This window comes from Ostrinia nubilalis, chromosome 9 (genome assembly GCF_963855985.1).
Source record: "Ostrinia nubilalis chromosome 9, ilOstNubi1.1, whole genome shotgun sequence".
Classification (NCBI taxonomy): Eukaryota; Metazoa; Arthropoda; class Insecta; order Lepidoptera; family Crambidae; genus Ostrinia; species Ostrinia nubilalis.
Genome location: NC_087096.1, coordinates 13,422,039 through 13,450,020, shown reverse-complemented (window position 1 = coordinate 13,450,020; position 27,982 = coordinate 13,422,039). Strand labels below are relative to the sequence as shown.

The following is a 27,982-nucleotide window of genomic DNA, read 5'->3' as shown; positions in this document are numbered from 1 at the left end:
TTCAAAAGTTTGAGTATACCAGTATGGTAAACGAAAATGTGTTTTTTCGCGCTCCTGTAAAATTTACTCCGCTGCTCTTACTAGGTTCTTAAATGGTTCAGCCGAGCGATATACCTACACTTGAAAAACATCACATTTCAGCAGTCGATAAAAAAGTGAAATTTATCAATTCATTATGAAACTGATTTAATAATGCAACCCACACAATTAAATGTTTAGGTTTGACGTTTGTTTGTTGATAATATTTATTGTAAGTGGGACTCAATATTTATCGTATTTGTCCGATTTATGGGAAACATAATGACGTTAATTAATTGTATTAAATGAGTAATGTTAACAAACAAAACCCACGTTCAATTTGTCATGAAGATGAATAATACTCAGTTTCAGATTTCAGGACTTCACCATCCTATAGTTTGACATAAATTCAGAGAAAAACTAAAAATGTATGTGTGTAAGAACTGAAAAATACATTTCTGAAAACGCGTGTTTATTTCAGAACCTTAATGTTCACTAATAACCAATACTGCAGATTTTTTCAAGTATTAAAATTATTAATACAATACGTAGCTATAATTAAAACTAATTTGTGGTATTACCATAGTAAAAAACTAGTGCCATCCTTAGCAATAGCAAATATCACCAATGGATTTTCATTACCGCGGAATAGAGTTCATTTTGGATTGCATTAAAAGTTTAGTACATAGGCATTGTAAAATGGTTTTTATTTTCGACCAATAAAGTTTATTTTCGAATAAAATAAGAATAGCATTATTTATTCTCGAGGTGCGTGCGCGCACACGGGTGCTATGCAGTTATGCGCTCGCTTCTAGACCGGAAAACGCTAGAAAGTGGCTTTTCAGTTTTCGAATAGCTACATAATAAGTATCTGCTCGATTTGCCGGCCGGCTGTGCCCAATCAAGGTGGAAGTACTGATCGATACTTGTGTCGATACTGTCAGGTTTCGGCAACTAGATGGATGGGCGACTTAAGTGGCTAATTGGGCTTCCAACTGGTAACACACGAACTAAACCGAGTTACGTAATAATTGCACACGTGAAAAAATAAAGCTAAACGAACGCAGCTAAAGTTTAAAACAATACGTGTAACGTGGCGTATCTATGCTCGTAGCGTAGGCTGGGCTGCACCATCTTACTTTGACTTTAACAAACGTCAAAAATCTGTCATACTCCATACAAAATACACCGGTTATTTTATTATAGTTACGGTTAAAGTAAGGTGGTGCAACTCAGCCTTTGATTTATTTGATTCGCACTCATAGTGAAATATTTAAACTATTTAAAACAAGAACGTGACAATATTTTTCTCATTTGTTTTTTTCTGACACTTTTATTTTAGTGTTATGCAGCCAGTCAGCCAGTATCTTAGAAGCATTCGAATACAGTTTCCAACCAATCACAGTGATACACTAACCTTTTTAGAAAGTGTAATTTACTTTTAAATTGTGTCTGCAAAACTCAGTGCTCATTATTTCACAAAAATAGCAGTTGATGAGTGACGTTAATTAATACATCAAGTTTGCAAGTGACGATCACTTTTCGCTGTCAAATAACACGAAGCTGTTATAGTCATTATTGAAACCATTAATTTGCTAAAATGCATACATCAATGAGTTTTCTCAATCGCTAATGTATCATTGACTGACTTACAGACCTTGAGAATGTTCTTTTCTCAATTTTGCAAACAAATAAAGTTTTTATGGTAATTTTGTCGTCCTTTGCGCACGAGTGACTGGGGAGCGATTGTCGTAGGCATTTGTAATAATATTATGCATACAGGGAAGTGTTTTCGTACTTTGGAAGAATTACGTGACTAACTTAAAATAATTCGACTGTTTGTGACTCTACAAACAGTCGAATTATTTTAAGTTACGCAAGTATATTAAGGTGTGCTCATTGAATAATAAAGTTTACAACACCGAGTCATACATTTTTTTAAGAAAATGTATGTAACTGAAAATATTTAATACCTATCTAGGGAAAATTCTCAACTCTCTCAGCCCAGAGAAATCTTTGAGTCATCAGTCACCATTATAAAAGAATCCACTTGAATTAATAGACGCAAATTCAAACAATGCATAGAGTCAACACGGCCCTAAGTTGTTTTTCAAGTTGGTTAAGTTTTCTCAACATCCCAAGTCAATGTGGAATGTACGTGATGAGTATGACTTAGAGAGTGTGGTGTGAGCTTACAATTTCAAAACGCCTGCATATTAAAATGGCTCAAATCTTTTTCAGGTCTGCTTTTCAAGATCCTTCCGTTGCTTCTTCTCTAGCTTAGGTACTAAACAGAAGAAGTACTTATGCAACTTCATTGAATCGAAATCAATATCGTTGTCTATAGGCACTATACAGAAATAGTCTAGGAAATCATAAAAGCAAAACAGAATACGCAATTTGTCTTGAGACGAAAACGCTCTAGCAGAAATTATCCCGGTTTTTTATAGAGCGTAGGATTATCAATAAATAAATAATGCATTTCTATGGTGTAATAAACGGTGTAAGGCTCTACACTACTGCTAGATTAACCCGTATCAGACTTGAGAAAGCGTCAAACAAATGAAGTTGTCAGCAGTTTCCCAGGTTCACACAGAGCCATCGCAGCATCAGATTAGATAAGTAGGTACATATGTACTTACTATCATGTTCCAACTGGACAAACAATATAATGACAGTGTTCATGTACTATTTTATTCGTTACTGTCATTTAAACTAGATTTGCCTCGTTTCGATGGTGAGAACATATTATTTGGAGACAAAAAATCGAGGACGTTTTTGGAGGCGAACAGAAAATGCGTGTTACAGTGCGTATTTTGAGAAGCAGGATGGGTATTTTTTGTGAAAATTAAATTTGTGTTATATGAATTTTGTAATTTATTGGGAAAATTCGCAAAACAAAAATATAATATGTATTATACTAACTTTAAAAAAATATAAAAAGTAATAAATTAGATTTTTATGTAAGTATAATGAAGTAATGTAACCGATGTTCAAATACCACTTTCAAAGTAATTTCATTTACTCACATGACAGTTTCAAAATTACGATCACGTGTCGAATCTAAATTGCTAATTATTCTAATAAATTTAATATTAAACATGTTCTTTTCTTTTCAGGAAATGAGGCAAATTGGCATCTATTGCAAGCGCTAAACGATTAATAACCGCCTATTATAATTCTTAAATGTTTGATACTTTTAATTTATAGTCAGTTATCAACGTCGTTTTGATTATTTTAGTGTTTATAAATGTTCACTGCAAAATTGCAAATGAAACACACAAACTGATACATTTCATATACCTACCTACTATTACTACTTCTATACTCGTGCTTTTTATAGTAGTCCCTCTAAAAATATCCAGTCCCTTCATACAACACTACTAGAAACACTGGCCTCGTAAAATATGAAACAAAACAGCCGACCAAAGAGTATTCAATAATGTTTTTAAATGAATATTTCGCAATGAAATCCATAATGTTACTGGCTGATTAGACGATATAAGCCAGGGATTGCTGGTAGAAAAAGGGCCAGAGATAAGCGCCCGTATTTACAAACATTACTATGAGGTCTCACAGTGCGCGTGGACGCACAGGGTCACACACGAACCTATCACATAGCTCTATTCAACGCTGTGCGTTCGATTTGCTGCTTCATTTAAGCAAGCATTAACCGCCTCTGTGGTCTAGTGGTAAGACCACCTGTTTCAGACGCAGAGGTCCCGGGTTCGATTCCCAGTGGGGGCAGATTTTTCTGTTCGGTTTGGTTGGTGGTAGGGCTTGTTCTAAGTCCGCCTGGCTAGCTACCACCATCTTATCTAAGTCTGTCGCCATAACAACAATGTTAACAGCATTGTTGTGTTCCGGCAGTTGGAGGTAAGATAGCCAGTTCCTCAGTGATTGAGGATTCCGGGTGAAGCTCGCTTCCACCTTCGGCCAGATCATCACTTACCATCAGGTGAGATACAGGCCAAGAGCTTCCTCGTTGTGGATAAAAAAAAAAAAAAAAAAAAAAAAAGCATCGTTTGTGAATACGGGTGAAATAAGCCCAAGTTGATAATCCGCTCAAGTGGATAGCGAAGAGTACTCGTAGCTTTTAAAATAGTTGTACAGTCGGCTACACATTGAGTTACGAAAAATAGTACCTATTATACAAACGAATAAGATGCCACAGTTTTAGTTTAATGTGCCGACATCCCTACTTGTTTCATGGAAAATTCACTGATGTGTTTTGTTGTTATATCCTACTAATATTATAAATGCGAAAGTTTGGATGTCTGGATGTTTGTTACTCTTTCACGCCAAAATACTGAACGGATTTTGTTGAAACTTTACAGTATTATTGTTTGTAACCCAGATTAACATAAAGGCTATAATTTATGCCGATCTGTGACACTAAATTTCACGCTGGTGAAGTCGTGGGCAAAAGCTAGTTTTAATATAAAGCGATCGTCTTGTCACTTGAGAGGGTGTTTTATTCGAAAACGTAACCTACGTTTTCGAATCGTTATAGTGCATACAAATAGAGACAATTTCGGAAGGCCTAGGTTTTATTTCTATAGTTCAGGGAAAGATAATTACTGTTGATTATGATTTTTAATTTCAGATACAATTATTATCATTAAGTATAAGTTTTTTTTTAATTAATTAACTTAATCCTTTATTTACCATGTAATGCGACCTAAAATAAATACAAATAAAAAATAAAATAAAGCTAATAATTTTTAAATTGCTCCTAATTAATTACGGGCGGTTTTTTGGTGAAATATCAAGAATTGCCGATATTAAAACATACAGGCCAAGAGCTTCCTAGTTGTGTTGATTTATTTATTCTTCATATAAATCGTAAATGAGTATTTATTTAAAAAAAAAAGATAAAATCGACAGATTTAAGAGCAAAACCACGACACTTCAATTACGAGGCCTCGGACTCTCATTATAATGACTGTCATTATTATACTACTATATCGCTTGGGAAAGTGCCACTAGAGCTTTACAATGAAAGCTGTCAGCACATTATATTATACTTGTAACCTTATTTATAATTTGCGTTTTTTTTGTGAATTTGCATTACTAATAGAACTGGTGTTTCGGTTTACAGATTTTTAAAATTAGAATTTAAAAAAATGGAATCTTTCAAATGCCTATCTCTTTGAAATGTCTTTAGCTACATGAAAAATATTAACAGTAAATTCAGTATAATAGTTGGATAAATATAGGTACATCAAGGTACATACCTATATCTAAAGGTGCCTAATGCTCGTTGTCACTATCAATCCCTAATTTTTAAGTGACCCCTATGAAAACAAAATTCCTATTATGTGTTACTATAGGAGTCACTTAAAGATTAGGGATTAATGGTGAAAACGGGCATAAGCTTCTTATTACTATGAAGACATGTTTCATATCTTGGTAGATATCATTACCATCACTGTTTTTGTTATTCTGTGATGCTACCTACTTACAATACATTCAGGGCTGGCAGAAAAAAACAGTCATGAATGAAGTTAGCTTTATCAACTTAACGCTGCACTAGAAGGACACCCACGTCATTTTCAAGAAAACAGCAGCTTATTCTCCGAACATTATCAGTGTTACGTTAATTACTAATTACATTTTCCTGTACGTGAACGCTATAGTGCGGTTGCAGCCCTGAATGAGGCATAGACGAGTGAGGATCCCCACAGAGCGCCAGTCGCTTCGCGCCTTGCCATCGACACGCTCGCTTCAGTTTTCTAACGCTCGCGCTTCACCGTGGAATTCGAAATTCAGTGGGTGAATTTGAAAAACAAGTGACATTCTAGTGCTTTTTTTCTCCACAAAGGAGTTCGTGATTGTTTTTGGTAAGATTTTTTTTAATATCAAGGCTTGTTATTATTAAGAGGTTTTATTATTTTTAATTGTATTTTTAGTTAGTTACCTATGTGTAGAAAATTGATTAGTTTTAATGAGTAATCATGACATCAATTAAAAATTGGTATCACTTCTTTAGCTTTTTATTGAGATACTTCAAGCAGTGTTTTGTACGAAATAGTAGTGCATTTTTAATTAAGTTAAATTCCATATTTAGCTATTTAAAAAATAATAATTGTGCTCTATTTACTGCACCAATAAGCAATAGAGTGTTGTGATTTGCATAAAACAATGTTTGAAGCAGTTTTTGTGTTACACGCACGCGTGTTTTCTAATCCACTACGCACTAAGCAAGTTGCAATCAAGTGAAACAGAATTTTATCTGCGTAATATTGCGGTCAACAAACTTGGTAGAATTTAGTAAAATTGAGACAGTCACTTATGTCACGTCTACATAATATCCTAGATAGAATATTTTTGAAATAATTTTACTGTTTCTCAACACAACGGTAAAACAAAAAGTATTGTGAATTATTACAAAGAAATTAATTTACGTGAATATCATCTGTGGTACACAAATGACGAAATTGGTATAGTTTTTATCCTGAAAACAGGAAATGAAACTTCTGAAAAAACAACATATTTTTTAAAACATAGATAGTAGGGCATAGATAAAACATTTTAAATTCAGTAACATACCTTCCTTTGTAAAATGATAATAAATGAAAAAAAAAACCTACCGTTTTTGCTCTACCAATGTCGACTGAAATATTAAGTCCATAATGTAACTACGGGGTCACTTAAATACGGGATCACTAACGGGTCACATTTTACCCGACTGCGCCAGAAGGAGGGTTATGTTTTACCGGAACACCTACGGGATCACCAAACATATGCAAATACTCGTAATGCCTTAGTAATTTCACACATCTTAATAATTACAATTGATAGAAACCACAAAAGCGCGTAGGTTGATAATTTCGCATGACACACCATATTGTTTTACGGATGCAAATTACTCAAACAATGGGAAAATATAGCCCACGCCATGGCGATCAAAGGGGATTCCACTCGGATTGAAAGTGACTAACAATTAACAATGTAAATAAAGAAAAGCAGATAAGTCAATGAAGTTAACCAAATACGAGTATTCCTACAAGTCCTTTTAATTTTCGTTTAATTGTTGTTTTAAAGTTAGTTATTTGGTACCTTAAAAACGATATCATGGCTGATAAACAAGCTATAAGGCTTCTCTTTGAAGATTATTAAGCTATATGTAGAGTCAAAATTATAAAAACTGTGGGTTCTATAAAGAAGAGATGTACCAACTACGGTCCTACCACAAATATAAAGCTTCGTCATGATTTTTACTAAAATAATTTAAATATACGAGTACTTTTAGAGGCAAACCTTTTAATTTAATTAATTATGCATTCCCAAACTCAATATGCATGTGGGCCGAACATTTGAAGGAGATAGGCACATACTGTTTGTCCATACCTATTGTCTTAAACCTTTTTTTGTATGCAATATTGATAGACATGTAATGTCACATTTAGGAAACATAGCCCAACCTCGAAACCTTCAAAAAAGTCGTAGGGCTGTACAGTTAGACACCCAAAGTGGCCAACTATGGGTGTCACGAACTACTTATTTGATGCTCAGTGTACGAGTTGCTTTTCTTTAGAAGCATTTGATAAGAATTGTAGTGACACAATAAGACATTAAAATGTTTTTTCTTTGGTTAGATACTGAAGTTATACGTTTTGGAAGGTACTTTTACTTGGGCCGTCAAAGTTCAGTTATTTAGCTCAACTTTCAAGATAATAATATTAATGAATATTTTGGAGTGATAGGGATGACTTTATTAAATGCAATAACAGTACATTTGTGTAATGGGTAAAATCATTAACAATTTTCTATGAAAACGTCTCTAGAAGTCTAGAAATCTGTCCATCAAACTCGATCGTAAGCTTTCATCGGTCCGTGATGACAAGAAAGCAAATGCGCAAGAAAGTTCGCAGCTTCTAATGTGGTGCGCGTGCGCACGTCGAATAAATAAATACCTACATAAATTACCCATAATCAACTGATTCTGATTGAATGGATTACCACCTGAGAACTTTAGGTAGGCCTACAGTCAGCATCAATAGTTTGTGACACCCAAAGTGGCCAAATATTTGACAAGACAACCATATTCTAATTGGAACAAAGTGTTGCGAACTTTTTGGCTACTTTGGGTGTCACGAACTTTGACGCTGACTGTACTACCATATAAACGATTATTGTATCAAATAAAACTTTTTTTTAAACATAACCCTCCTTCTGGCGCAGTCGGGTAAAAATAACTTAGTTCAACTGTTATTATGTGCCAATGGAAAACACATAGTTAAAGGCCAATAATTTATTGGACTAGATGTGTAAATAGTTTTAAGTTTGAATTTGAGATAATCATCGATTGTTTACTGAAATTTTAAATGGGACATTTACGTTTATTCAACAATTTTTTACATACGTATCACCTCATTTATGCTCATCTCGGTAACTCAATTCATACAGTTAACACTCGTAATTTGAATTAGAGTTGCTTTCTCAAAGGTCAATTGATCAAATTTACCCTCCACCACCGACTATCAGCCTCTACAATTAAATAAATTAGCGTAACCGCCGATGATGGTCTTTTTATAGGTATACATAATCTGAAGAAGAAAGAAGTAAATATTGTATTTACTTAACATACCTTAATAAGTCATTAGATGATAACAACATTGGTCGTTACTTTTGTTGTAATTTTTCTTCAAATTATAGAGTAAGAGTTCTCGCAACCTTCGTCTGACTCAGTAACTTTTTCTTCTAAGCTTCTTCTATTATGAAAGTGCCTATTTAGGTACTTAAAATATTTGAATAAGAAATTAGATGATTACCGCATTGATCGTTACTTTTTTGGTACCTTTACTTCAAATTATAGAGAAGTCTTAGTAGCAAACTTTGACTAACTCAGTAACTTTTTCTTCTAAGCTTCTTCTATTATTAAATGATAATCAATCTTCAAGGCGAGAGTGAATAGGCACTTACAGGGCAGATATGTACCATCCTAGACTGCATCCCACTTAACATCAGGTGCGATTGTGGTCAAATACCTGCCTTGTTATGCATAAAAAAAAATTGAATCTACGTCCAAGAATAGATTGACACCGGTGATTTGTTGAAATATTTTACAATCAACCAATCAGCAGTTCTGAATAATGAAGGTTTAAGCGCCATTCCATAAAAGCCTAAAACCTTCAAGTATCAAACAAAAGAAATCTTCAGCGAATTCAATCGGCCAGTTATACTAAGAGGCTTCATTAATTGAACAACGTTCCAAGTGCAGCCCAGTTTCACTGCTAAATGAAAAATGGTCGAAACATGATTGGAAAGCGCGCGTGCGTTCCGATCCAGTGCGCGGCATCTAGCATGATTTATTTTACGTTTCTAGTAGTTTACATGCGATGACATACAGCACGAAGCAAAAACTATATTTACTGGTGACGATCAAGATAAAAAATATAGGCCTAATATGGTTCAGTTCAGAATAAACAAAACATGAAGCAAAAACGATGAAGGTGACGGTAAAAATGCAATAAATGTCATGTAATTCACAGATTATGAGATCTCATCAGAAATACTGAGAACTTAGCTTAAATCATAAAACGCGCTAGTTAGATTTTTTTAATTAAATTTTTTCGCTGAAAACATATCCTCAATTTCCCCATTTAACAACTAAAATTATTAAAAATTATTAGAGTTAATAATTCAAGTCACATTTTTATCTTTGTTGAAATAAAACCAATGCCAGCTGCTGGAAAATTAGTAGTTAAAAGTATTAAATATACCTACAGGGTGACATTGAAGTCGTTGGCATCCTTTTAAATTAAGACTCTACTCATAGTACATTCCCTGAATATGAGACAAATCCAATGAGTTTATTTGTCATAATTTTACTATTTATTTGTATTAGTGTGCTCTTAAAAAGAGTTCAAAACGATTGTTTAGTTAACAGCACATCATATTATTCATTTTTGTTGCAAAATAACACCTACTACATCGAGTTAAGATGCCACAGTGTTAAGTTTGATGTGCTGTCGCTTGTACAATTTTTGACATTTTAACTCATTGGATTTGTCTCATATTCATACCATTAGTAGAGTCTTAGTTTAAAAGGATGCCAACGATTTATAAGTCACCCTGTATACCATGCTCTATAAAATGCGCAAATAAGTTGATTCACCGAAAGAACAAAAAATGTAGTTAAAACCATAACAATCTGTTAAGTTAATGTTATGTTATGTGTCATGTAGAGTCAACAGCAGCTCATAATTAAAAGCACTATAAGTCGCTAGATCTCACGATAGTTGAACCGGTTTCAAGTACTATGGGATGTAAACATAATCCTATTAATACTACATCCCATGGAGTTGCTAACTTGTTTATTAAGATATTAAAGTTAAGGGTTACTTCTCATAATTGCTATCTGTCATGTAACTTATAAAACTTTATGACGTCATTCCTGACGATTTGATGAGTGATGACATGCTACTTGCATTTGTCTGTAAGAAAATACAGAGTGAAGGACTGTCTGAAATATCAGAAACTTAACCAGTGATTGTTTTTCCAAAATAAAGACACATCGATTTTCATTTATTTTAGTAATAAGTATTTTTATTTCAAAATACATATATACCAACTGTTTCCTGTGTACCAATGTAATTTATATAGCTTAGTTAATTAGTACAACGATTATTTTAACGATTTATTTTGTAAAATTGGCGTGTTACGACAATATTTTTATATTTCGTGATATTTTTCAAGTTACTGATTTCGAATTCAGCATCATCAAATACTTTGACATTAACAAACGTCAAAAATCGGTCAAAATCCATACAAAAACACCGGTTATTGTTATAGTTACGGTTAAAGTAAGCTGGTGCAATTCAGCCTAACACTGAACTTAAACGATTTTGCCTACCTGTTCCTTTAATCATTTATGATAATGACTGATCATAACCATCTGCATAACCCGCTCCTATGTAATTATTGGTGGTTCAATCAATCGGATGACTTCATCGAATGCTATTTAAATTATATTATCGATACTAGAATAGTAGAGAAACAGGCTTAAGGGATTTATTATACGAGTATAATGGTTTTTCCTAAAAATATGCATGGTTCTGACTGAAACTGGACGTAAATAAGAAAGCTAAATAAAAAAGTTAGGCCACTATTCTCTTGGCTAGAGCTTTGCTAGTCGTCGAGCCTCTTTAAATAAGTTATTGTAAGTGATAAATATTAAAATACTATTAACCTTAATAGTCATGCTACACCATTTTTCTGCTTCTTACAAGTTTCGCTTCGCATTCGCTTGTTACAAGTGTCAATTAACACATGTTTACGCAATGAAACCCCTATTGTTATCGCGAACGTAACGGCGTTTTGCTGACAATAGTGACTTACTTAGTTTTTTTGCGCCGCTTCTTTTTAGCAGTAGCAGAAGTAGGGTTAAAGTTATGTAGTACACATAGGTAGGACTAGTTACGTTTTTCTAACATTGCTAAAATAATTTATAGTAGAACGTACTAAACGATAATTCATAGAAGGATGTTGAAATTCTATGAAGGTGGGAAAGAATGAACAGGACATAATGTAATAAACAGGACAAAATATTTATCAAAAATGCCCTAAGGGGTGGAGGTGTGAGTGACAACTTCGTCAAACACTCGCTGACTGGACTTAACCCTCAATCTCGTTTAGGAAGTTCTGTAGCAGGATTGTAGATTGTTAAAAAAGAGGTCTATTTTTTGGCTTATATCTAAACGTCACAATTCCTTCCAGGTGTCGGATTACGGGGGCGGAGCGCGAGTGGTGTGGGCCATGTCGGCGGGTGACCGGGAGGCGGAGGCGCAAGCCAAGAAGGGGGAAGAGGGAGCCACTCCCGACCGGGACAGCCGGGCGGCCGCCGCGATCAAGCAGTATTGGTGCGTCGGGCTAAGGGCTGTAGAGCTGGTAAGAAGAATAATTCGTTGTCACTTTTAAGACTCTTGGAGAGAATGTAACACCGAGCACAGAAGGGGGAAGAGGGAGCCACACCCGACCGGGACAGCAGGGCCGCGGCCGCGATCAAGCAGTACTGGTGCGTCGGGCTAAGGGCTGTAGAGCCATCGTCTTATAAAGAATTAAGCACCAGCCACTATACACTGGCCGGGCCAAGAAGGGGGAAGAGGGAGCCACTCCCGACCGGGACAGCCGGGCAGCGGCCGCGATCAAGCAGTACTGGTGCGTCGGGCTAAGGGCTGTGGAGCTGGTAAGAAGAATAATTCGTTGTCACTCTTTAAGACTCTTGGAGAGAATGTAACACCGAGCACAGAAGGGGGAAGAGGGAGCCACACCCGACCGGGACAGCAGGGCCGCTACCGTGATCAAGCAGTACTGGTGCGTCGGGCTAAGGGCTGTAGAGCCATCGTCTTATAAAGAATTAAGCACCAGCCACTATACACTGGCCGGGCCAAGAAGGGGGAGGAGGGAGCCACTTCCGACCGGGACAGCAGGGCGGCGGCCGCGATCAAGCAGTACTGGTGCATCGGGCTAAGGGCTGTAGAGCTGGTAAGAAGAATAATTCGTTGTCACTTTTAAGACTCTTGGAGAGAATATAACACCGAGCACAGAAGGGGGAAGAGGGAGTCACTCCCGATCGGGACAGCCGGGCGGCGGCCGCGATCAAGCAGTATTGGTGCGTCTGTATTAGGGCCCACAGCCCGAGCCCACCAGCTCCACAAGCTGGTAAGAAGAATAATCCATAGTCTTATAAAGAATTAAGCACCAGCCACTATACACTGGCCGGGAGAAGAAGGGGGGAAAAGGGAGCCACTCCCGACCGGGACAGCCGGGCCGCGGCCGCGATCAAGCAGTACTGGTGCGTCGGGCTAAGGGCTGTAGAACTGGTAAGAAGAATATTCATCGTCACTCTTGTAGAGATAACACCAAGGACAGTAGGGGGAAGAGGGAGCCACTCCCGACCGGGACAGCAGGGCGGCGGCCGCGATCAAGCTGTATTGGTGCGTCGAGCTAAGGGCTGTAGAGCTGGTAAGAAGAATAATCCATAGTCTTATAAAGAATTTAGCACCAGCCACTATACACTGGCCGGGCCAAGAAGGGGGAGGAGGGAGCCACTTCCGACCGGGACAGCAGGGCGGCGGCCGCGATCAAGCAGTACTGGTGCGTCGGGCTGAGGGCTGTGGAGCTGGTAAGAAGAACATTCATCGTCACTCTTGTAGAGATAACACCAAGGACAGTAGGGGGAAGAGGGAGCCACTCCCGACCGGGACAGCAGGGCGGCGGCCGCGATCAAGCAGTACTGGTGCGTCGGGCTGAGGGCTGTGGAGCTGGTAAGAAGAATATTCATCGTCACTCTTGTAGAGATAACACCAAGGACAGTAGGGGGAAGAGGGAGCCACTCCCGACCGGGACAGCAGGGCGGCGGCCGCGATCAAGCTGTATTGGTGCGTCGAGCTAAGGGCTGTAGAGCTGGTAAGAAGAATAATCCATAGTCTTATAAAGAATTAAGCACCAGCCACTATACACTGGCCGGGAGAAGAAGGGGGGAAAAGGGAGCCACTCCCGACCGGGACAGCAGGGCTGCGGCCGCGCTCAAACAGTACTGGTGCGTCGGGCTAAGGGCTGTGGAGCTAGTAAGAAGAAAATACACCATTTTTCCATGCTCTTATACGGGATTAAGCACCAGCAACAGAAGGGGGAACTACTCCAAGCAGAGCCACTCAGGAGGAAGTTGGAAATCAGAATTTGGAAATACGTACTATGACCAATCAGGTTAATTAAAAGGGTAAAAAACGAATGGACAGCTTCATACATTTCCACTAAGTTATTCTTCCGTTGAAAATCATTTGCTGCCTAATCAAATGACTATTAACAATTTCCGAATACGTCAGCATCGATTTCGCACACTCATCTTTTATTTTGTGCTTGTTGAAGCACAACTTCGAACCACTGAGCCTTCAAGTTTTCTATCAACCACGCCGTTACAAATCGATGGGATAAAAAACGCATTGATGGGAACAATACAGTGTGTCCAGGGTCACTCGATAATATTTAATTAACCGCAGTGTCCTTGAAAATAATGTGCAGTTCTGTAATATTATAGATTGCTATGCAGCACTTGAAGTTGAAAATGATATGGTGTTCAGGTGTTAGGCCTCAGCCTCGAACTTAGCGGGCAGCGGGGCGGCGGCGGCGGCGTCGCGGGAGCGGCAGGATCTTATGCGTAAAATCAAATGGACCGGTTCTCGAAAACAGCGGCGCGGCAGCGGGGCGGCAGCGGGCAACGAGCGGGCAGCGGCGAGGGAGCGGGCATCGAGCGGGGAGCGCACTCCTTCTTTAAGGCTTGGTATTTCTTCTAAAGTAGGTATTTCGCGCTGTCAAAATCTGCGCGCGCAATTCTTCGCCGAAAACAGCGCGTCAAAGAGCTCCCGCCACAATTTCCAGCTACACAGTATAGAAATACGCAGTTGGTTAGGTTAGGTTGACTTCCCTTCCTTCAAGCGTCACACTCACAACACTTTCTAATAGAAATCATATCCAAGTGATACAAATTAAAACACCTTTCAGACTTTTTAGGAATATATTCTAGAATCGAATAAATACAAAATATAACTGCAGAAGTAAACACTGTTCAAAGTGGCCGTGGCGTCGCCCGACCTTCTGGAAGTTCTGCGCCGGCTTAAAGAATTTCAAGATTACGTCACCCGACCTATCGGTAGGCCCTTGGGAGCTTGAGCGATTGGAATTTTTTTTTATGATAAGTTACTCTTAGTAGCGATTATTTAGAGCTTGGATAATAAATTTAATTATAGTTGTTGCAATTCACGAAGCTTTGCATGTGGTTAATAACATTAATCAGTATAGGTACGCATCAATTTTGTTCAGTCTCTTTGTTTATTAATAAATAAAAATATCATACTAAAATTGCAGAAACATTATTTGTTTGTATTGGTCTGGGTGTTTTCTTTCTATAATAACTATGTATGACGTATGTACGGGGTTCTGTACCTATCGAAAATTGTTATAAGCATCACACGCGGTTACCTGCGTACCTCTGTGCACTTATGGGAGTTTAAGCAGAGGTCCCTAGAGTTTGACTTTGAGCTTTGTTTATAGTCATTACGAAGCAGACTGATGGGAAACTGCACTGTCTTGAATTCGAAAGGGTAATTTGACGGTGTTTGGGGAATTCTAGGAATAAATACAGTCTCCTCATTGAGATTGAGACATTTCAATTTGAGATTTCACTTGACATTGAACACAATCTGAAATGGAGTTTTCAAACACTTGTAAAAATAAAAAGTAATTAAATCAAAGGCACTAAGTAGTATTGATATCAACTTCGAAGAAAATGACTGCCAAAATTACTTTCTACCCGAATCCACACGTCTTTCATGAATTATATTAAGGTATTGTTAAACTAAATTTCAAGTAGATTGAACCAAGGAATCACTTTGTCCCATACAAACTTTGCCCCCTTTTTTCACCCCCTTCATTTCATGACCCCATTTCGGAAAATCTTTTCTTATGAGATGCCTACGTCATAAAAAGAACACACCTTCCAACTTTCAGGTCTCTACGATATCCGTCAGTCATTTAGGACAAAGCATTTTTATTAGTTGTTCAAAACTCTATCGTTCCAGGTATGTCATTGACAGGAGGGCGCTACTATCTTAATGGGTTATTCATTAGTCCACTTGACATTTCAGAATCGTTTGACTTTAGATACCTAAGCGATTTGATATTCGGAGTCTTTTAATATAATCAAGTTCTGAAATAACTTGAGGTGTTGTACCCGATCAAGCTTTTCATTGCAGGACAGTTAAATAGTTTTATTATTAGTTTCTTCTCTAAGTCTTAATTTGTCAGAGTAGGTAAAGGCTCCATGAGAGCAAAATTTAGCTTTATAATAGTTTTTAATTTTTTTCTTGAAATATTTGACGCCTTGTAATCTCTTGTAATCTCTCGTTAATATAGGTCCACACAAATAAATAATGTTTGACTTCGACTTTAATAATTATGCTCTTACATAATTATAAATAAACTAGCTTTCCGCCCGCCGCTTCGCCCGCGTGGAATTTTTTGGTTTTTATATAACTTATTACACTCAGATATAATGTGGCTTTCTATTGGTGAAAGATTTTTTAAAATCAGTTCAGTAGATCCCGAGATTACCCCTTACAATTTAACAAATATACAAACACACAAACTTTACCTCTTTATAATATTAGATTTATAGATAGGTAATTTGAAACCCTATTTTGTTTTATTCTTTTTTTATTTTAAATATTTCACGATCCAAACTAATATTTACTGTAAGTAAATGCTAAATAGTAAATATTAGTTTGGATTGTGAAATATCCTACTAATATTATAAAGGCGAAAGTTTGGATGTCTGGATGTCATGATGTCTGGATGTTTCACGCAAAAACTACTGAACGGATTTTGTTGAAACTTTACAGTATTATTGTTTATAACCCAGATTAACATTATGACGATATGTGGCAAATAAATTTCAATAAATAAATAAGACGTGTCTAAAAGCGCCATCTATCGTCATTGGTTAAAATCTACAGCACTGGACAAACTACGGTATGACGTTCGTAAATATTCATTAGGGGGAAACCGTGAAACGCCATCTATCAACATGGGTAAAATGAGGTAAAACATCATATCTAACGGGGGTAAAACGAGGTCCACGCGAACGAAGACGCGGGCGGCCGCTAGTTTATAATAGGTAGCTTTCCCTCCGCAACCTTATTGGTATTCCATGTATGTGTCTTTTAACTGAGTTCTGTTAAACATTTCATGTAAAATTTGTCCAATTATAACTCTATTTACATCTGCATCTGTAAGCAAGGATTCATGTTCTCCAGCCCAGATGCCGAGTAAACAGAATCGTCTTTCAGTGACGTGCAGCTGCCCCTATATTTGACCCACTGACCTAATTTTTTTTTATTTATTTGTGTCAGTGTGCTCTTCTAAAGAGTGAAGACGATTGTATGTAGGTACTATTAAAATGTAATTTTAACTCATTGGTTTTGTCTCATATTTGAGGAATGTATCATGAGTAGAGTCTTAGTTTAAAAGGATGCCAACGATTTAAATTTCAATAGGTAGACAAAATTCAGAATTCTTAATTATCAAAAATTTTAGCTTTCTCCAGTAACACTGGTATTATTATACTGTGACTCATCAAAGTCATCATTGTCAAAAATATTGACAAATCGAGAACTGTCACGGCCAAAAAACTGGCACGCGTCCGTCCTCCGTAAGCGCCACCGCGCGACTGATTGAGATTGTCCAAGCCGTCATGGGCGATTTTTTCCACATTTTTTAACATAGTAACTAAATAAGACGCAATATGAAAATTTCATCCGTTAAAAGCCCTCAAGTTATTTCTGAACTTTAGTTTAGTAAAAGATTCAGAATCTCAAATCGCTTATTTTAAAAATAAAACCATTATTAGAAAACGAATAGAGGTAACTTTGGGAATTTATTCTATCGAGTCAACTTCATCAAATCGTGTTTCCATCCGTTAATAGCCCTAGAAAATATCCTCAACTATGCTCAAAAAAAATCTTAGCCTTTTATTTTACTGTTTAGTACCTCAAAAATGAAAAATGAAAACCTCATTTTCGCCATTTTCTCTGTTACCCGGCCTTAAAAGAAAAAGACAAAATTTGTCCACAATAAATCGAGCGTTAGGAATAAATTTGAATCGAAATAAAATTGTCGCCGTTGTTCAGACATTTCGTTTGCGAATAAAAACAAATATCTCGACAACACAACCCCGAACACAACACTTCGCCGCTAAAGCGCCGCGCGAGCTGCCCGCTGGTTTCGAGAACGGGTCTGCGTTACCCGCCCCGCTCCCGCGCCGCCGCCGCCGCCGCCCCGCTGCCCGCTAAGTTCGAGGCTGAGGCCTTATGGAAAATTGAGGGAAAATGCGGAGTAATGGGCTAAATACAAAATAACTGCTGCATTTGATGCCAATCGTTTTGTGACATAGTACCTTTAAAATGATAGCTGATAATAAAAATCCAAAAAGAATATCAGAGCTTTAACCCATAAATAGGCATTTCTGTGATTTAAAACATCAACTGAAAAATCCATCAGTAAACAGATCAGAAAAGTATAAAACCAAGTGTATTGCGCAGTGCATAGGCAACTTATTACAGGCGTTAAAGCTCGTTTGAAACCATAAAAAATACCACCCATAAAGATGAACGGTAACCGCACTGAGCGATCCCGCAAAACGGTTTGAAAGAGAAAACTCAGATTATGGATTTATAGAAGAAAACCGTTTACTAGTACTTGCGACCACGAATGACAGTGAAAACAAAATTCAAGTGGCACTTTCACTGAGATGATGGGTAGCACTTTTATTTTAATTTTTTCTCATGTACGTGACCTTTGTTGGCGGGATGGTTAAAAGAAAAATATGCAGTAGAAAGTTGTAGGAAAAAGCGTTGAAATTTACCCAAATGAGCATCAATTTCAAGTTAGTGTCTTGTACTGTTTTGAGTTGATGTTTCGGCGAAGTTACGATGTGTAATTTTAAGCTTTCAAAAAGCTAAATCATAAGGTTGCTGAGACGAGAAAAATAAGTAGCGTTTCATGATTTTCTAATCAGAATCGAATAATTTACATTTGAAGTACACACCTGTTTCATTGATATACATGTACACTAAGTATTAATAGTACTTACATCTAGAGATCGGCTAATCTAGGGTGGTCCCCTCTCTCCTAATTGTCGTGCCCTACAGAGTTCATGATGGATGCAATAAATGATTGCGATCTAAATCTCTAAGTACTATTTCCACCAATTAGATTCTAGCTTTGAAATAATTTGTTCCAGGTAATCACAGTGATAGCCATCGGCCTGATAGTCGCCGCGCTGTACTCGCCGCAGGTGGTCGAGAAGAATGTCCACCACATAGCCGTCATCTACTCTGCTTACTCGAGTACGTATAAAAGTAAACATTCGATGACTTGACCTTCTCTGACAAATAGAGCGTGAAGTAATTGATGGTCAAAATATAAAAGATTTTTTACTGTTGAAATGAATCAAATGGGTACCTTAGTATATGTATTACTAACGGAAGTTCAATATTATTATGCTGCTTATGTAGATACAATACAGTTTAGTCATGGGTCTGATCCTGGTACACTTGAACTTTGTTTGCATCCATTTTTATGCAAAAGAAAGGGAACAGTAGCCATGTTCTATTCCACAATTAAAATCGAAGACCGTCCTTCAAATTACAACGTTACTTACGTTGGTTTTCTCTGATGCATTTAAAGCAGTTTGTAACAGCAGGTTTTGCACGAAGAAGTAATGTAACATCCATCCATTCATCCTCACAAACTATCGCGATTATAATATTAGCATACTAACTACGATTTCCAGTGGTGTTAGATTCGTTTGCAAAAATAGCCCGTGACGTTGAACATCGGTCCTTGTTAAACAATCCTGCAGCCGTGACCCAATTGGCGACGAGGAATTTGTTCTAATCTTCCAATTTAACAATTGCTAACACCAGAACGATTTCAAACTTGATTGGTGACGGTTAGTTTTCAATTTTACCTTTTAATTAACAAGTTTTTCTTTCACAAACATTAACATTTAGGTAGTATCTATGACCTTTCCTAAACCAAAGTTTTACGTACGACCTCATTAACTTGTTTTCACAGCGAACGAATGTTCCGTGATGGCAAAACATTTTGATGAGTGCTGAAAGTTTCTGTGAAACGAAAAGAGCCTCTATTGAATGGGAAAACTTTTAATTCAATAAAGAAAACAAACCAGTTAATATTATGCTCCATATTAGTAGTTGATGTTAAATTGTCTAATTATGTATTTACTTACGAAAAAGTGGTCTATTATTTTGGCATAGGCAATAGTAAACTCTGGTGTAGGTACTTAATTTGTTGACAGCAGGAAACTGCTCAGTGAACTTTTGTATAGCTCTGAGTTGACAATTTCTTAGGAAAGAGTTGGTTATTTGCGACGTTCATTAGTTTATAAAGATGACAGAGAAATCTCATTATATTATTGAGTTATTCAATATTTCAAAACGTCGTTTCGTGACAATAAAGATCTTACAATCACTGGTCAAATTATAATTGCATAATTGAATATTTACGTAATTTATGATGCGATTATGTCGTGCGCTGACCGGCGCTGTTCTGCAATGCCTTCTACAAAGAGTTTCACTTTTATTCGCTGGAAAATCGGTTTCAATGAACTCGGTGCGAAAGTGACGTGTAAAGCACAGACCACAAGGTTGCGGACTGGATTACAACGTTTGAAAAAGTGAGAAAGTCGCTAATGAACAGCTGTTCTAATCACGAAGTATTCGCAAAGATAATTTATTATTCATTAATATTATGATACGACATTATCCCAAGTCTTAAAGTTAAAAGTTTTATAAGTATTCAGAATGGATTTGTTGCGATAACAGCTTATGAAACTCAGAGAAAAGTTTTCAATGCACTTTCTTTTCTAGGCAAGCCTACGTTCTCTGTCGAATGCCTAGATTTCATCCTATTCCTCCATTAAGTAAAGAACCTATCTTATCTAGTTCTAATCAATAAACCAATTTTTAATGAGGTATAATTAGTAAATAAAAAAATTACGGGTAAAAGTTAAGTTACAGGTGTGTCCAAAGGTTTACAATTGTAAACCGTTGTGGCATACTGATACTGCGGTGTTGACACGCGTACGCTTCCTCCTTTTTGTAAACAGCCACAATTTTTACGCTTTTTCACACGAGAATGGCATGAAAACAATGGCGTAGAGCCTTGAATTGGCAGTAATTAGTTGTGTTCATCCCTACAGTTTGATTAGAAACTATTATGTCCTGTTTGAATCCCGCTAGAAACAAGTCAAACCAATGTTTGTCTTCCCGGACTCCTTGTTTATTAATTTATTAAAGTTGGCTTATATTATTATGGAATATAATGATTGGTGAATGAGCGGAAACTAGCAAAGGACTTTTCCAACGCTGCAACTTCTTTGTAGCCGGGATCTTAAGCTTGATCGCCAACAAAAACTCTAGTCTCAAAGCCATTATAGAGTTTCGGCCAGTGGAAGCTAGTAGTGGTTTCCTTTTTTGAGGAGCTCTGATAATACCAGCGTCATGAAACACGCTGAGTAGGTGTCATTTTGGTTCAGTAAATTTTATTCCGTCAAATATCTGATATTGTGTTAAACTGTGTTTGAACTAATAAATTATTTTTATTTATATTTCTTTCAATTTATCTTTCTTTGTTCAGGCTTCATCCTCATCACTGGCGTGCTGATCATCGCCCGACTGCTAGGCGAGTCTGCTGGGTGGAGGACCTCCATCGGCTTCTCTCTGCTGGGAGCCATCATGTTCACCGCAGCCGCCGCTGTCATCTTCTATGGTAAGTCCTTGATTTTTGTCCTTGGCCAGTGGGAAGTATAGCGTGAGGAGAAAGTCTTGATGCAGTAACTTATACGCTCTATCAAGGTTCGGATCGTATGCAGGTAGATAGTAGAACCATAGGAAGAAGAAGAAGACAGCCCATTCCTCAAAGCAGTGCTTGTAATTTGCACGTTATCGCTTCTTGTTAAAGTAAAGGCTACACGCACACACATGTTTGTCGCAAAATCGTACTTATTCTAATTGAATAACATATGTGTATGTTTAACCTGATAATATACCGTCGTGCGTTCAGTATTAAACTGGGTAGTATTCAATAAGCGAGTCAAGTTCAGGTATTAATTGAAGAATGCTTAATAAACGACTATATTGTTATTTTATTGCGCGTTAGTTTAACTAATTATTATGCACGCGGTACCTCAGAGCCCGCATGGCCGTATAAGGACGGGCCTACACTAGGCTCATTAAATATAGACTTCTGGTCCTTGGAGATTGGTGTTATGGCTTCCGTTCGTTTCTAAACCAGAACTGATTTGAATTGTAATTTTATTAACTGTTAATTACATAATATTTTGTTATTTGTTTCATTTTATGACATTTGTGCAACGTCTATCAGCATAAAAAATCAAATATTTAATTTATTTGTTTCATTTTATGACATTTGTGCAACGTCTATCAGCATAAAAAATCAAATATTTAATTTAAAAAACTAAGCTGAATAACCACTAATATCTTGTCACAAATTGCCATTGTTCTTTGTTCTTTTAAAATTGTAGTAGGTACCTTTAGCAAAGATAAAAAGTAATATGCAGCCTACGTAGCTTTAATTCTTTTTTTATTTTTCAGACTGGCACAGGTCGTACTACGCCAACCAGCGCCCCAACAAGCAAGCGTATGACCTCCTCATCTCCTCCGGTGTCTTCGCAATCATCAACGCCGCCGTTTTCCTCTTCCACGCCTTTTTCACTTTCAGAAAAGAAGCCGACTATTAATCTGCCAATCTTAAAGCAACCGCTTCTAAATTATATTATTGATTAATTTTGCCCCGCATCGTTGAACGCTATTTTCGATTCACAAATTGATGAAGACTGTATATTTAAATAAAAATTATCTCATAATGTAACGTTAAAATCAAAATTTACTCGATTCTTTAAGACGGTAAGCTCGGATTGTCAAAGTATTCATAAAACTACTTTAGTTATAAGAATTTGTTTATTTTATTGTATAATTTTGTTTTGTGTAAATATTTTTAAGCGATCCCATGGTCCCGTCGAATGGCTACAATAATTATATTTAATATTTATAGACGTAAATTGTGTTGAAGCAGTTGCCCCCAAAAAGCAGTTATAAAATTAAAAGTTTAATTTTTGCCCTATGCTGCAGCTTTGGAATAATAATAGCATGTACTTTTTTTCTAATTTGAATTGCCCTGTGCTGTAGCTAAACATTACATTACTTACATATTTCACAGCAGTTATTTCTTTTGTTAAAATTAAGGTAAAACAGGCAACTATTTTTTACTGTTCGTATAAACTATCTGGCAGCTTACATAAGATAGGTATATCTGTCGGCAGCTACTTATTTTAAATTTAGTTTTAGAATTTGCAACTTCTAAATTCTAATTATACAATTTTGGACAATCTCGAATTCACCAAATAGGTTTTTATTTTAAGGCAGCTATTATACTATTTATGTTATTTTATTTTTATAGATGTCAAAATCGTGTTGAAGCAGTTGCCTCCAAAAAGCAGTTAGATAAAAAGTTTCATTTTTGCCCTATGCTGCAGCTTTTGAATAAAATAGCATGTATTTTTTTTTCTAAAACGAATTGCCCTATGCTGTAGCTAATATTACATACTTTTATACACAGCAGCTATTACTTCTGTTAAAAATAAGGTAAAATTAAAATGGGCAACTATTTTTTTACTCTCGTCTAAACTATCTGGCAGCTTTACATTGATACATTCTATTGGCAGCCACTTTTGTTTTAGTTTTAGAATTTTAAATTATAATTAAAAAAATTACCCATCTTGAATCAATAAAAGGCAGCTTCCACCAAATAGGTTTTCATTTTAAGGCAGCTATTACTTTTTCAGTTTTTTTTTTACTTTTTTGGCCGATAGTGCAAGTAAAGGTAAGGAAATACATAGTTATAGTAAATTGAAAAGCTTAAAGAAAAGTATTTAGTTTTAAGTTTCCATGTATTTAATCAATTGTATCCAATCCAATATAATTGGTAGCTTTTCTTTTAGTTTGGTAAGTTAATTTTTACGATGTAATTATTATACTAAAACATTCCGCTAAAACCAAATTATTAGGCTTAAGTTTAATTACATTTTAATTTAAATTATTGGTGCTAATTTACGACGGGCAGTTAGAATTTGTTTTGTATGTTCATTGGCACAGCTTTTTCAGCTATTCTCAGCTTAATAGCTTTTCTGTATTAATTTTGACCAGCATCTGACCATTAAATTTCGAAATTTTGTAAGTTAGCATCGCCCGACAAATTCCTTCAACAGTTTTTTTACTGCGTTAAACAACGAAAAATTCTGACAGATTTTGTGGGTTCAGTCAAAATTTTTGCGGTAAGATTTATATTGGTGTAACAGAATATTTCTTTATCGTGCTTTATTATAATTTTAGATGCGAAATAATACCACCGTATGGAATTTTAACTGTCCATATTTGAGTTAAAGTTAGTTTTAGCACACAGCATGCCAAAAGTCAAGTATTTTCAAGTTAATCAGCAGTCTTGGTTTTTTTGTTTGAATGTATTCTTAGCTTTAACGATTATGCAAAGCAAAAATACTTAGTGCACTTATTATTGAAAGTAGCTTTTGCATATTAATAAAGAATTACATGTATCCATGAATAGAATATAATCTAAGTTATTTCATAGAATTAAATAAAACCCATAGCAAAATTAAACAGGCATCAATCCAGTTATTAGTTGTTGACGATTTTGTATCGAGATAAAGATAAATAAGTAGATCTCTGTGGAAATTTTTAACTTTATTTATCGGTGTTTAGACTAATTTATTTTTTAGTTTATTTATTACGTATGTTTAAGTTAAGGTTATTTTTAAAGGGAGAACCAAAGCAGTAATCAGTATCCGTCCAGTTGTAGTTAAGTTTGTCTCCTTGCTGCTTATTCTTTCTTGAAAACATGACTTATTTTTTGTGACATAGGTAAATAATAATCATAATAATTTTCTTCTTTTATTAATAATCTACACGATTAACATTGGATTCATGATTAGAATTAGCAAAATTACTAACAACAAATCTCTTAAGAATATAATTCATCATCATTTTAGTTAAGGATCTTCTACTTTTAAATTGGAACAATGTAATTGAAAACATGACTTATTTTTTGTGACATAGGTAAATAATATCATAATAATTTTCTTCTTTTATTAATAATCTACACGATTAACATTGGATTCATGATTAGAATTAGCAAAATTACTAACAACAAATCTCTTAAGAATATAATTCATCATCATTTTAGTTAAGGATCTTCTACTTTTAAATTGGAACAATGTAACTTACAATTAAATAATTTCATTTGTGTATTTATTTTTAGTTATAATTACGGATTAGTTTTAATAATTTTGTATTTAAATAGGTATGACGTGTAGTTTGCGTAACCTAGGATCGTTGTAACCGGCGCTAATGTTACCTTATGTACCCGTTCTCCCAAAACACAATAAACAAATATAAAAGGTACTCGCGTCTATAAAAATGTATAAATTCTTGTAGCCAATTATCGACAATTAATCTTAATTTATGTATCCGTTGTTTATTAATAAATACATGTAATTAATTTACGCGTGTTTCATTTTTCTAGCCCATTTCTCTCTCATGCAACCGTTTGGGGTAATTTATGTCCTCATTAAGTAATGAATTAATAATTAATTTTAATTGCAAGAAATAAATTAGTATTACTAATTTAACTACTTGAAGAAGTTAATTGATAGACTTTGATACTGCAATAAGAGAGGCTTGTAGTAGACCAAGGAAAATGAACACACAATGAAGTTTCGCCCCGAATCGAAAGTTTGCCTCGTTTCAGAGTCAAGACTTCCGCATTAACAATGTGTTAATTGTTAAATTAATGTTGAACTTACTAAAGGAGCATTTTAACTTTACGCACACTACTTAATCCGCATTGCAAGATGCAATGACTAATTTTATATGGTATATTACGTGTGTTATTAGGCCTTTCGCCTTTGATTTGAAATCAAACAGATACATAGGTATCTATGATTATAGCCATCCGTCCGTTGGGTGTGTGTTAGATATAGCCTGCGGGCCAAGACAAGTGGCACTTTTTGAATTTGATTGCTCCGAAAATCGAATCCCTTCTTCACGGAGCGAAGTAACAAAGTAGGTACTTATTACAAAAAACGTCTGAGCGAAGGTTTACATGAAAAATAAATAGGACCCCTTCCTAGAACAAGTGTGTCATTCAAAATACATAATGATGGTGACAGATATAAGTTGTGCAGCAAGATTGGAGTGATCAAAACAAGCAATCAAAACATTTTTTGGTACCAAATAAATGTTTTTTCTTTCTTTCTTTCAAAGATTTGTATGTGCCTCAATTATCGTTGCGCGATCTATAAATTAGAAGCATGAAAATAAAATAAGCATTTAATCTATTTATAATACTTGATTCCTTTGCTATAAGTTATAAAAACCTTAAACTGTCAAAACTTTCTTGTCAATATGACAAAACAATAACCTAAAAAAAACATTAAAAAATAAATGGAATGAAAATTGACCAAACAAGGTCAAATTGTTAATCTTGGGGTAATATTATTAGTAGTCTTACCTTTTCAGCTTTCGCCAGGTAGATCCACAGCTTCCTCCAAGTGGAGAACTTCTTTTGATCACTAAAGTTGTATTGCATTTCTTTCGACGCATATCTTGTGCTTAGGGGAGACCGGTAGTTACAGAATTCTGAATTTTGTATTTCTACGGGTGCGTCAATCGAAAACATCTTGCAAAGTTACAATATCTCGTTAGTTAAAAGTTTTATTTGAGAAATAAACACGACGATCGTCGGTCTTTAGATACAGCTGTCACTTTACTGAGCGCGAACATAACCTATTTCAAGTTTCAAGGTCTCAGCTACGCGGGAGATTTCAATTTGATAACAAGGTTATCGCAGAGGTTAGGCCTGACGAAATAACAATACGTGCGGCTATTTCATTATTTCTAAATACCATTATATTAGCCGCACTGCAATTTGTGTACCTACTTCTATCGAAATAAGTAGGTGGTAGTCCTAGATGTCTCAAATCTGTTCCACCTTTAATTGTTTTAATAAACTTTGACTTTGATCCAGCAACAACAAGCTTATTGGAGATAAATTGTAGGTATCCTATTTATAGCATGAGCAATCAACTTCAATAAACTACCACTGATGTAATATCAAGAATTACGAAGTTAGCCGAAACAAACATCATGACGCAAATATCGGTCAGCGAGAGTGACTGACTTAATGATAATCGCGACAGTACCTCTTTACTTTTGAACCTCTTAGCTCTTAGCAAAAGATTACATTATTTTTCTTAGAGACCTCAGAGAAAGAACAGGCTCAGGTACTTTTTGTCGCAAAAATATAAGTAGGTAAGTTGAAGGGGTGGCATAAATTGTAAGTAGAATCTATCTCCAGTCTGTACTTATCCCTTAAGTGGGTAATTTCATTTATTATGAAAAAAAAATGTAGGTATTTAATTTCTATTTTATCATTAAAAAAAAAAGAATTTTAAAATATAAACATTTTATTTACAGCAATATACCTCCAATTAACAAAAATAAGATAGACATAATGTGAGCCTCCACATACATGCTAAAATATACTGGTAATATTACAATAGTAAATCATACTTGTCATAAAGCTAACTTAGGATAAAATGATGAATTTAACTGTCAAACCCAAAACTGTTTATTTCTAGGTTAATTTTGGACATAATAATGTATAAATAATTTCAAAAAGTTTACAACAAATACTTTGTTCAGTACTTTCACAAATATACAATTTATATTTCTTTAGTTGGTACCATCATAGCACCCCTATGAAACACGATGGCGATGCCCATTTGCATTGAGCTTGCTTTTTTATATTTTCTTCATTTATTCAATAAGAATACTTCAGTCATTTACAAATATTTCTTGCATACTCAAGAAAACATTTAACATTTCATATCCATTACTCTTCTAAAACATTATCATCATAAATAATATCTACAAATATTACGATATTACATGATAAATAACAGTATACTGTACTCATAAACAATTTTTCGTAAAAAACTTCTAGTAAAAGTTGTTTTTGAAAAAGTTTTGTAGAAAAATAGTTATTGTCTCTTATCTGTGGGTTTATTTATACTCGTACTATTTTTAAGATTTCTCAATGGATCGTTTTAAGTTCAACAAAATGGCTGTGTGTTTCTGTAAAGCTTCAATCACACCAACGCGTGCAGTGGGTCTAGACAAAGTGCAAATTTTAATCGCAAACCAGTCGAAAAGTGGTCGAAAAGCCCCTTTTTTGTATGGAGTTTTGACGGATTCAATTTTCGATTCGATCAAAAAGTGCG

General features: G+C 35.7%; 2 protein-coding genes across 2 annotated transcripts in view; one reads left to right on the top strand and one right to left on the bottom strand.

The window, feature by feature from the left end:
• Positions 1 to 26,493, bottom strand: part of LOC135074685 (adenylosuccinate lyase) — a 55,076-nt gene extending 28,583 nt beyond the window's left edge. The window contains exon 1 of the mRNA XM_063969051.1: positions 26,212 to 26,493. Coding sequence (XP_063825121.1) covers positions 26,212 to 26,379 — 168 coding nt within the window. The 5' untranslated portion in view covers positions 26,380 to 26,493. The remainder of the gene's footprint in view (positions 1 to 26,211) is intronic.
• Positions 5,690 to 25,202, top strand: LOC135074693 (uncharacterized). Its single transcript, XM_063969061.1, has 5 exons — positions 5,690 to 5,861; positions 11,743 to 11,913; positions 18,824 to 18,929; positions 21,244 to 21,375; positions 22,221 to 25,202. Exons 2-5 carry the CDS (start codon positions 11,782 to 11,784, stop codon positions 22,364 to 22,366), a joined length of 516 nt encoding a protein of 171 aa, XP_063825131.1. The 5' UTR covers positions 5,690 to 5,861; positions 11,743 to 11,781; the 3' UTR covers positions 22,367 to 25,202.
• Positions 26,494 to 27,982: the final 1,489 nt, after the last annotated feature.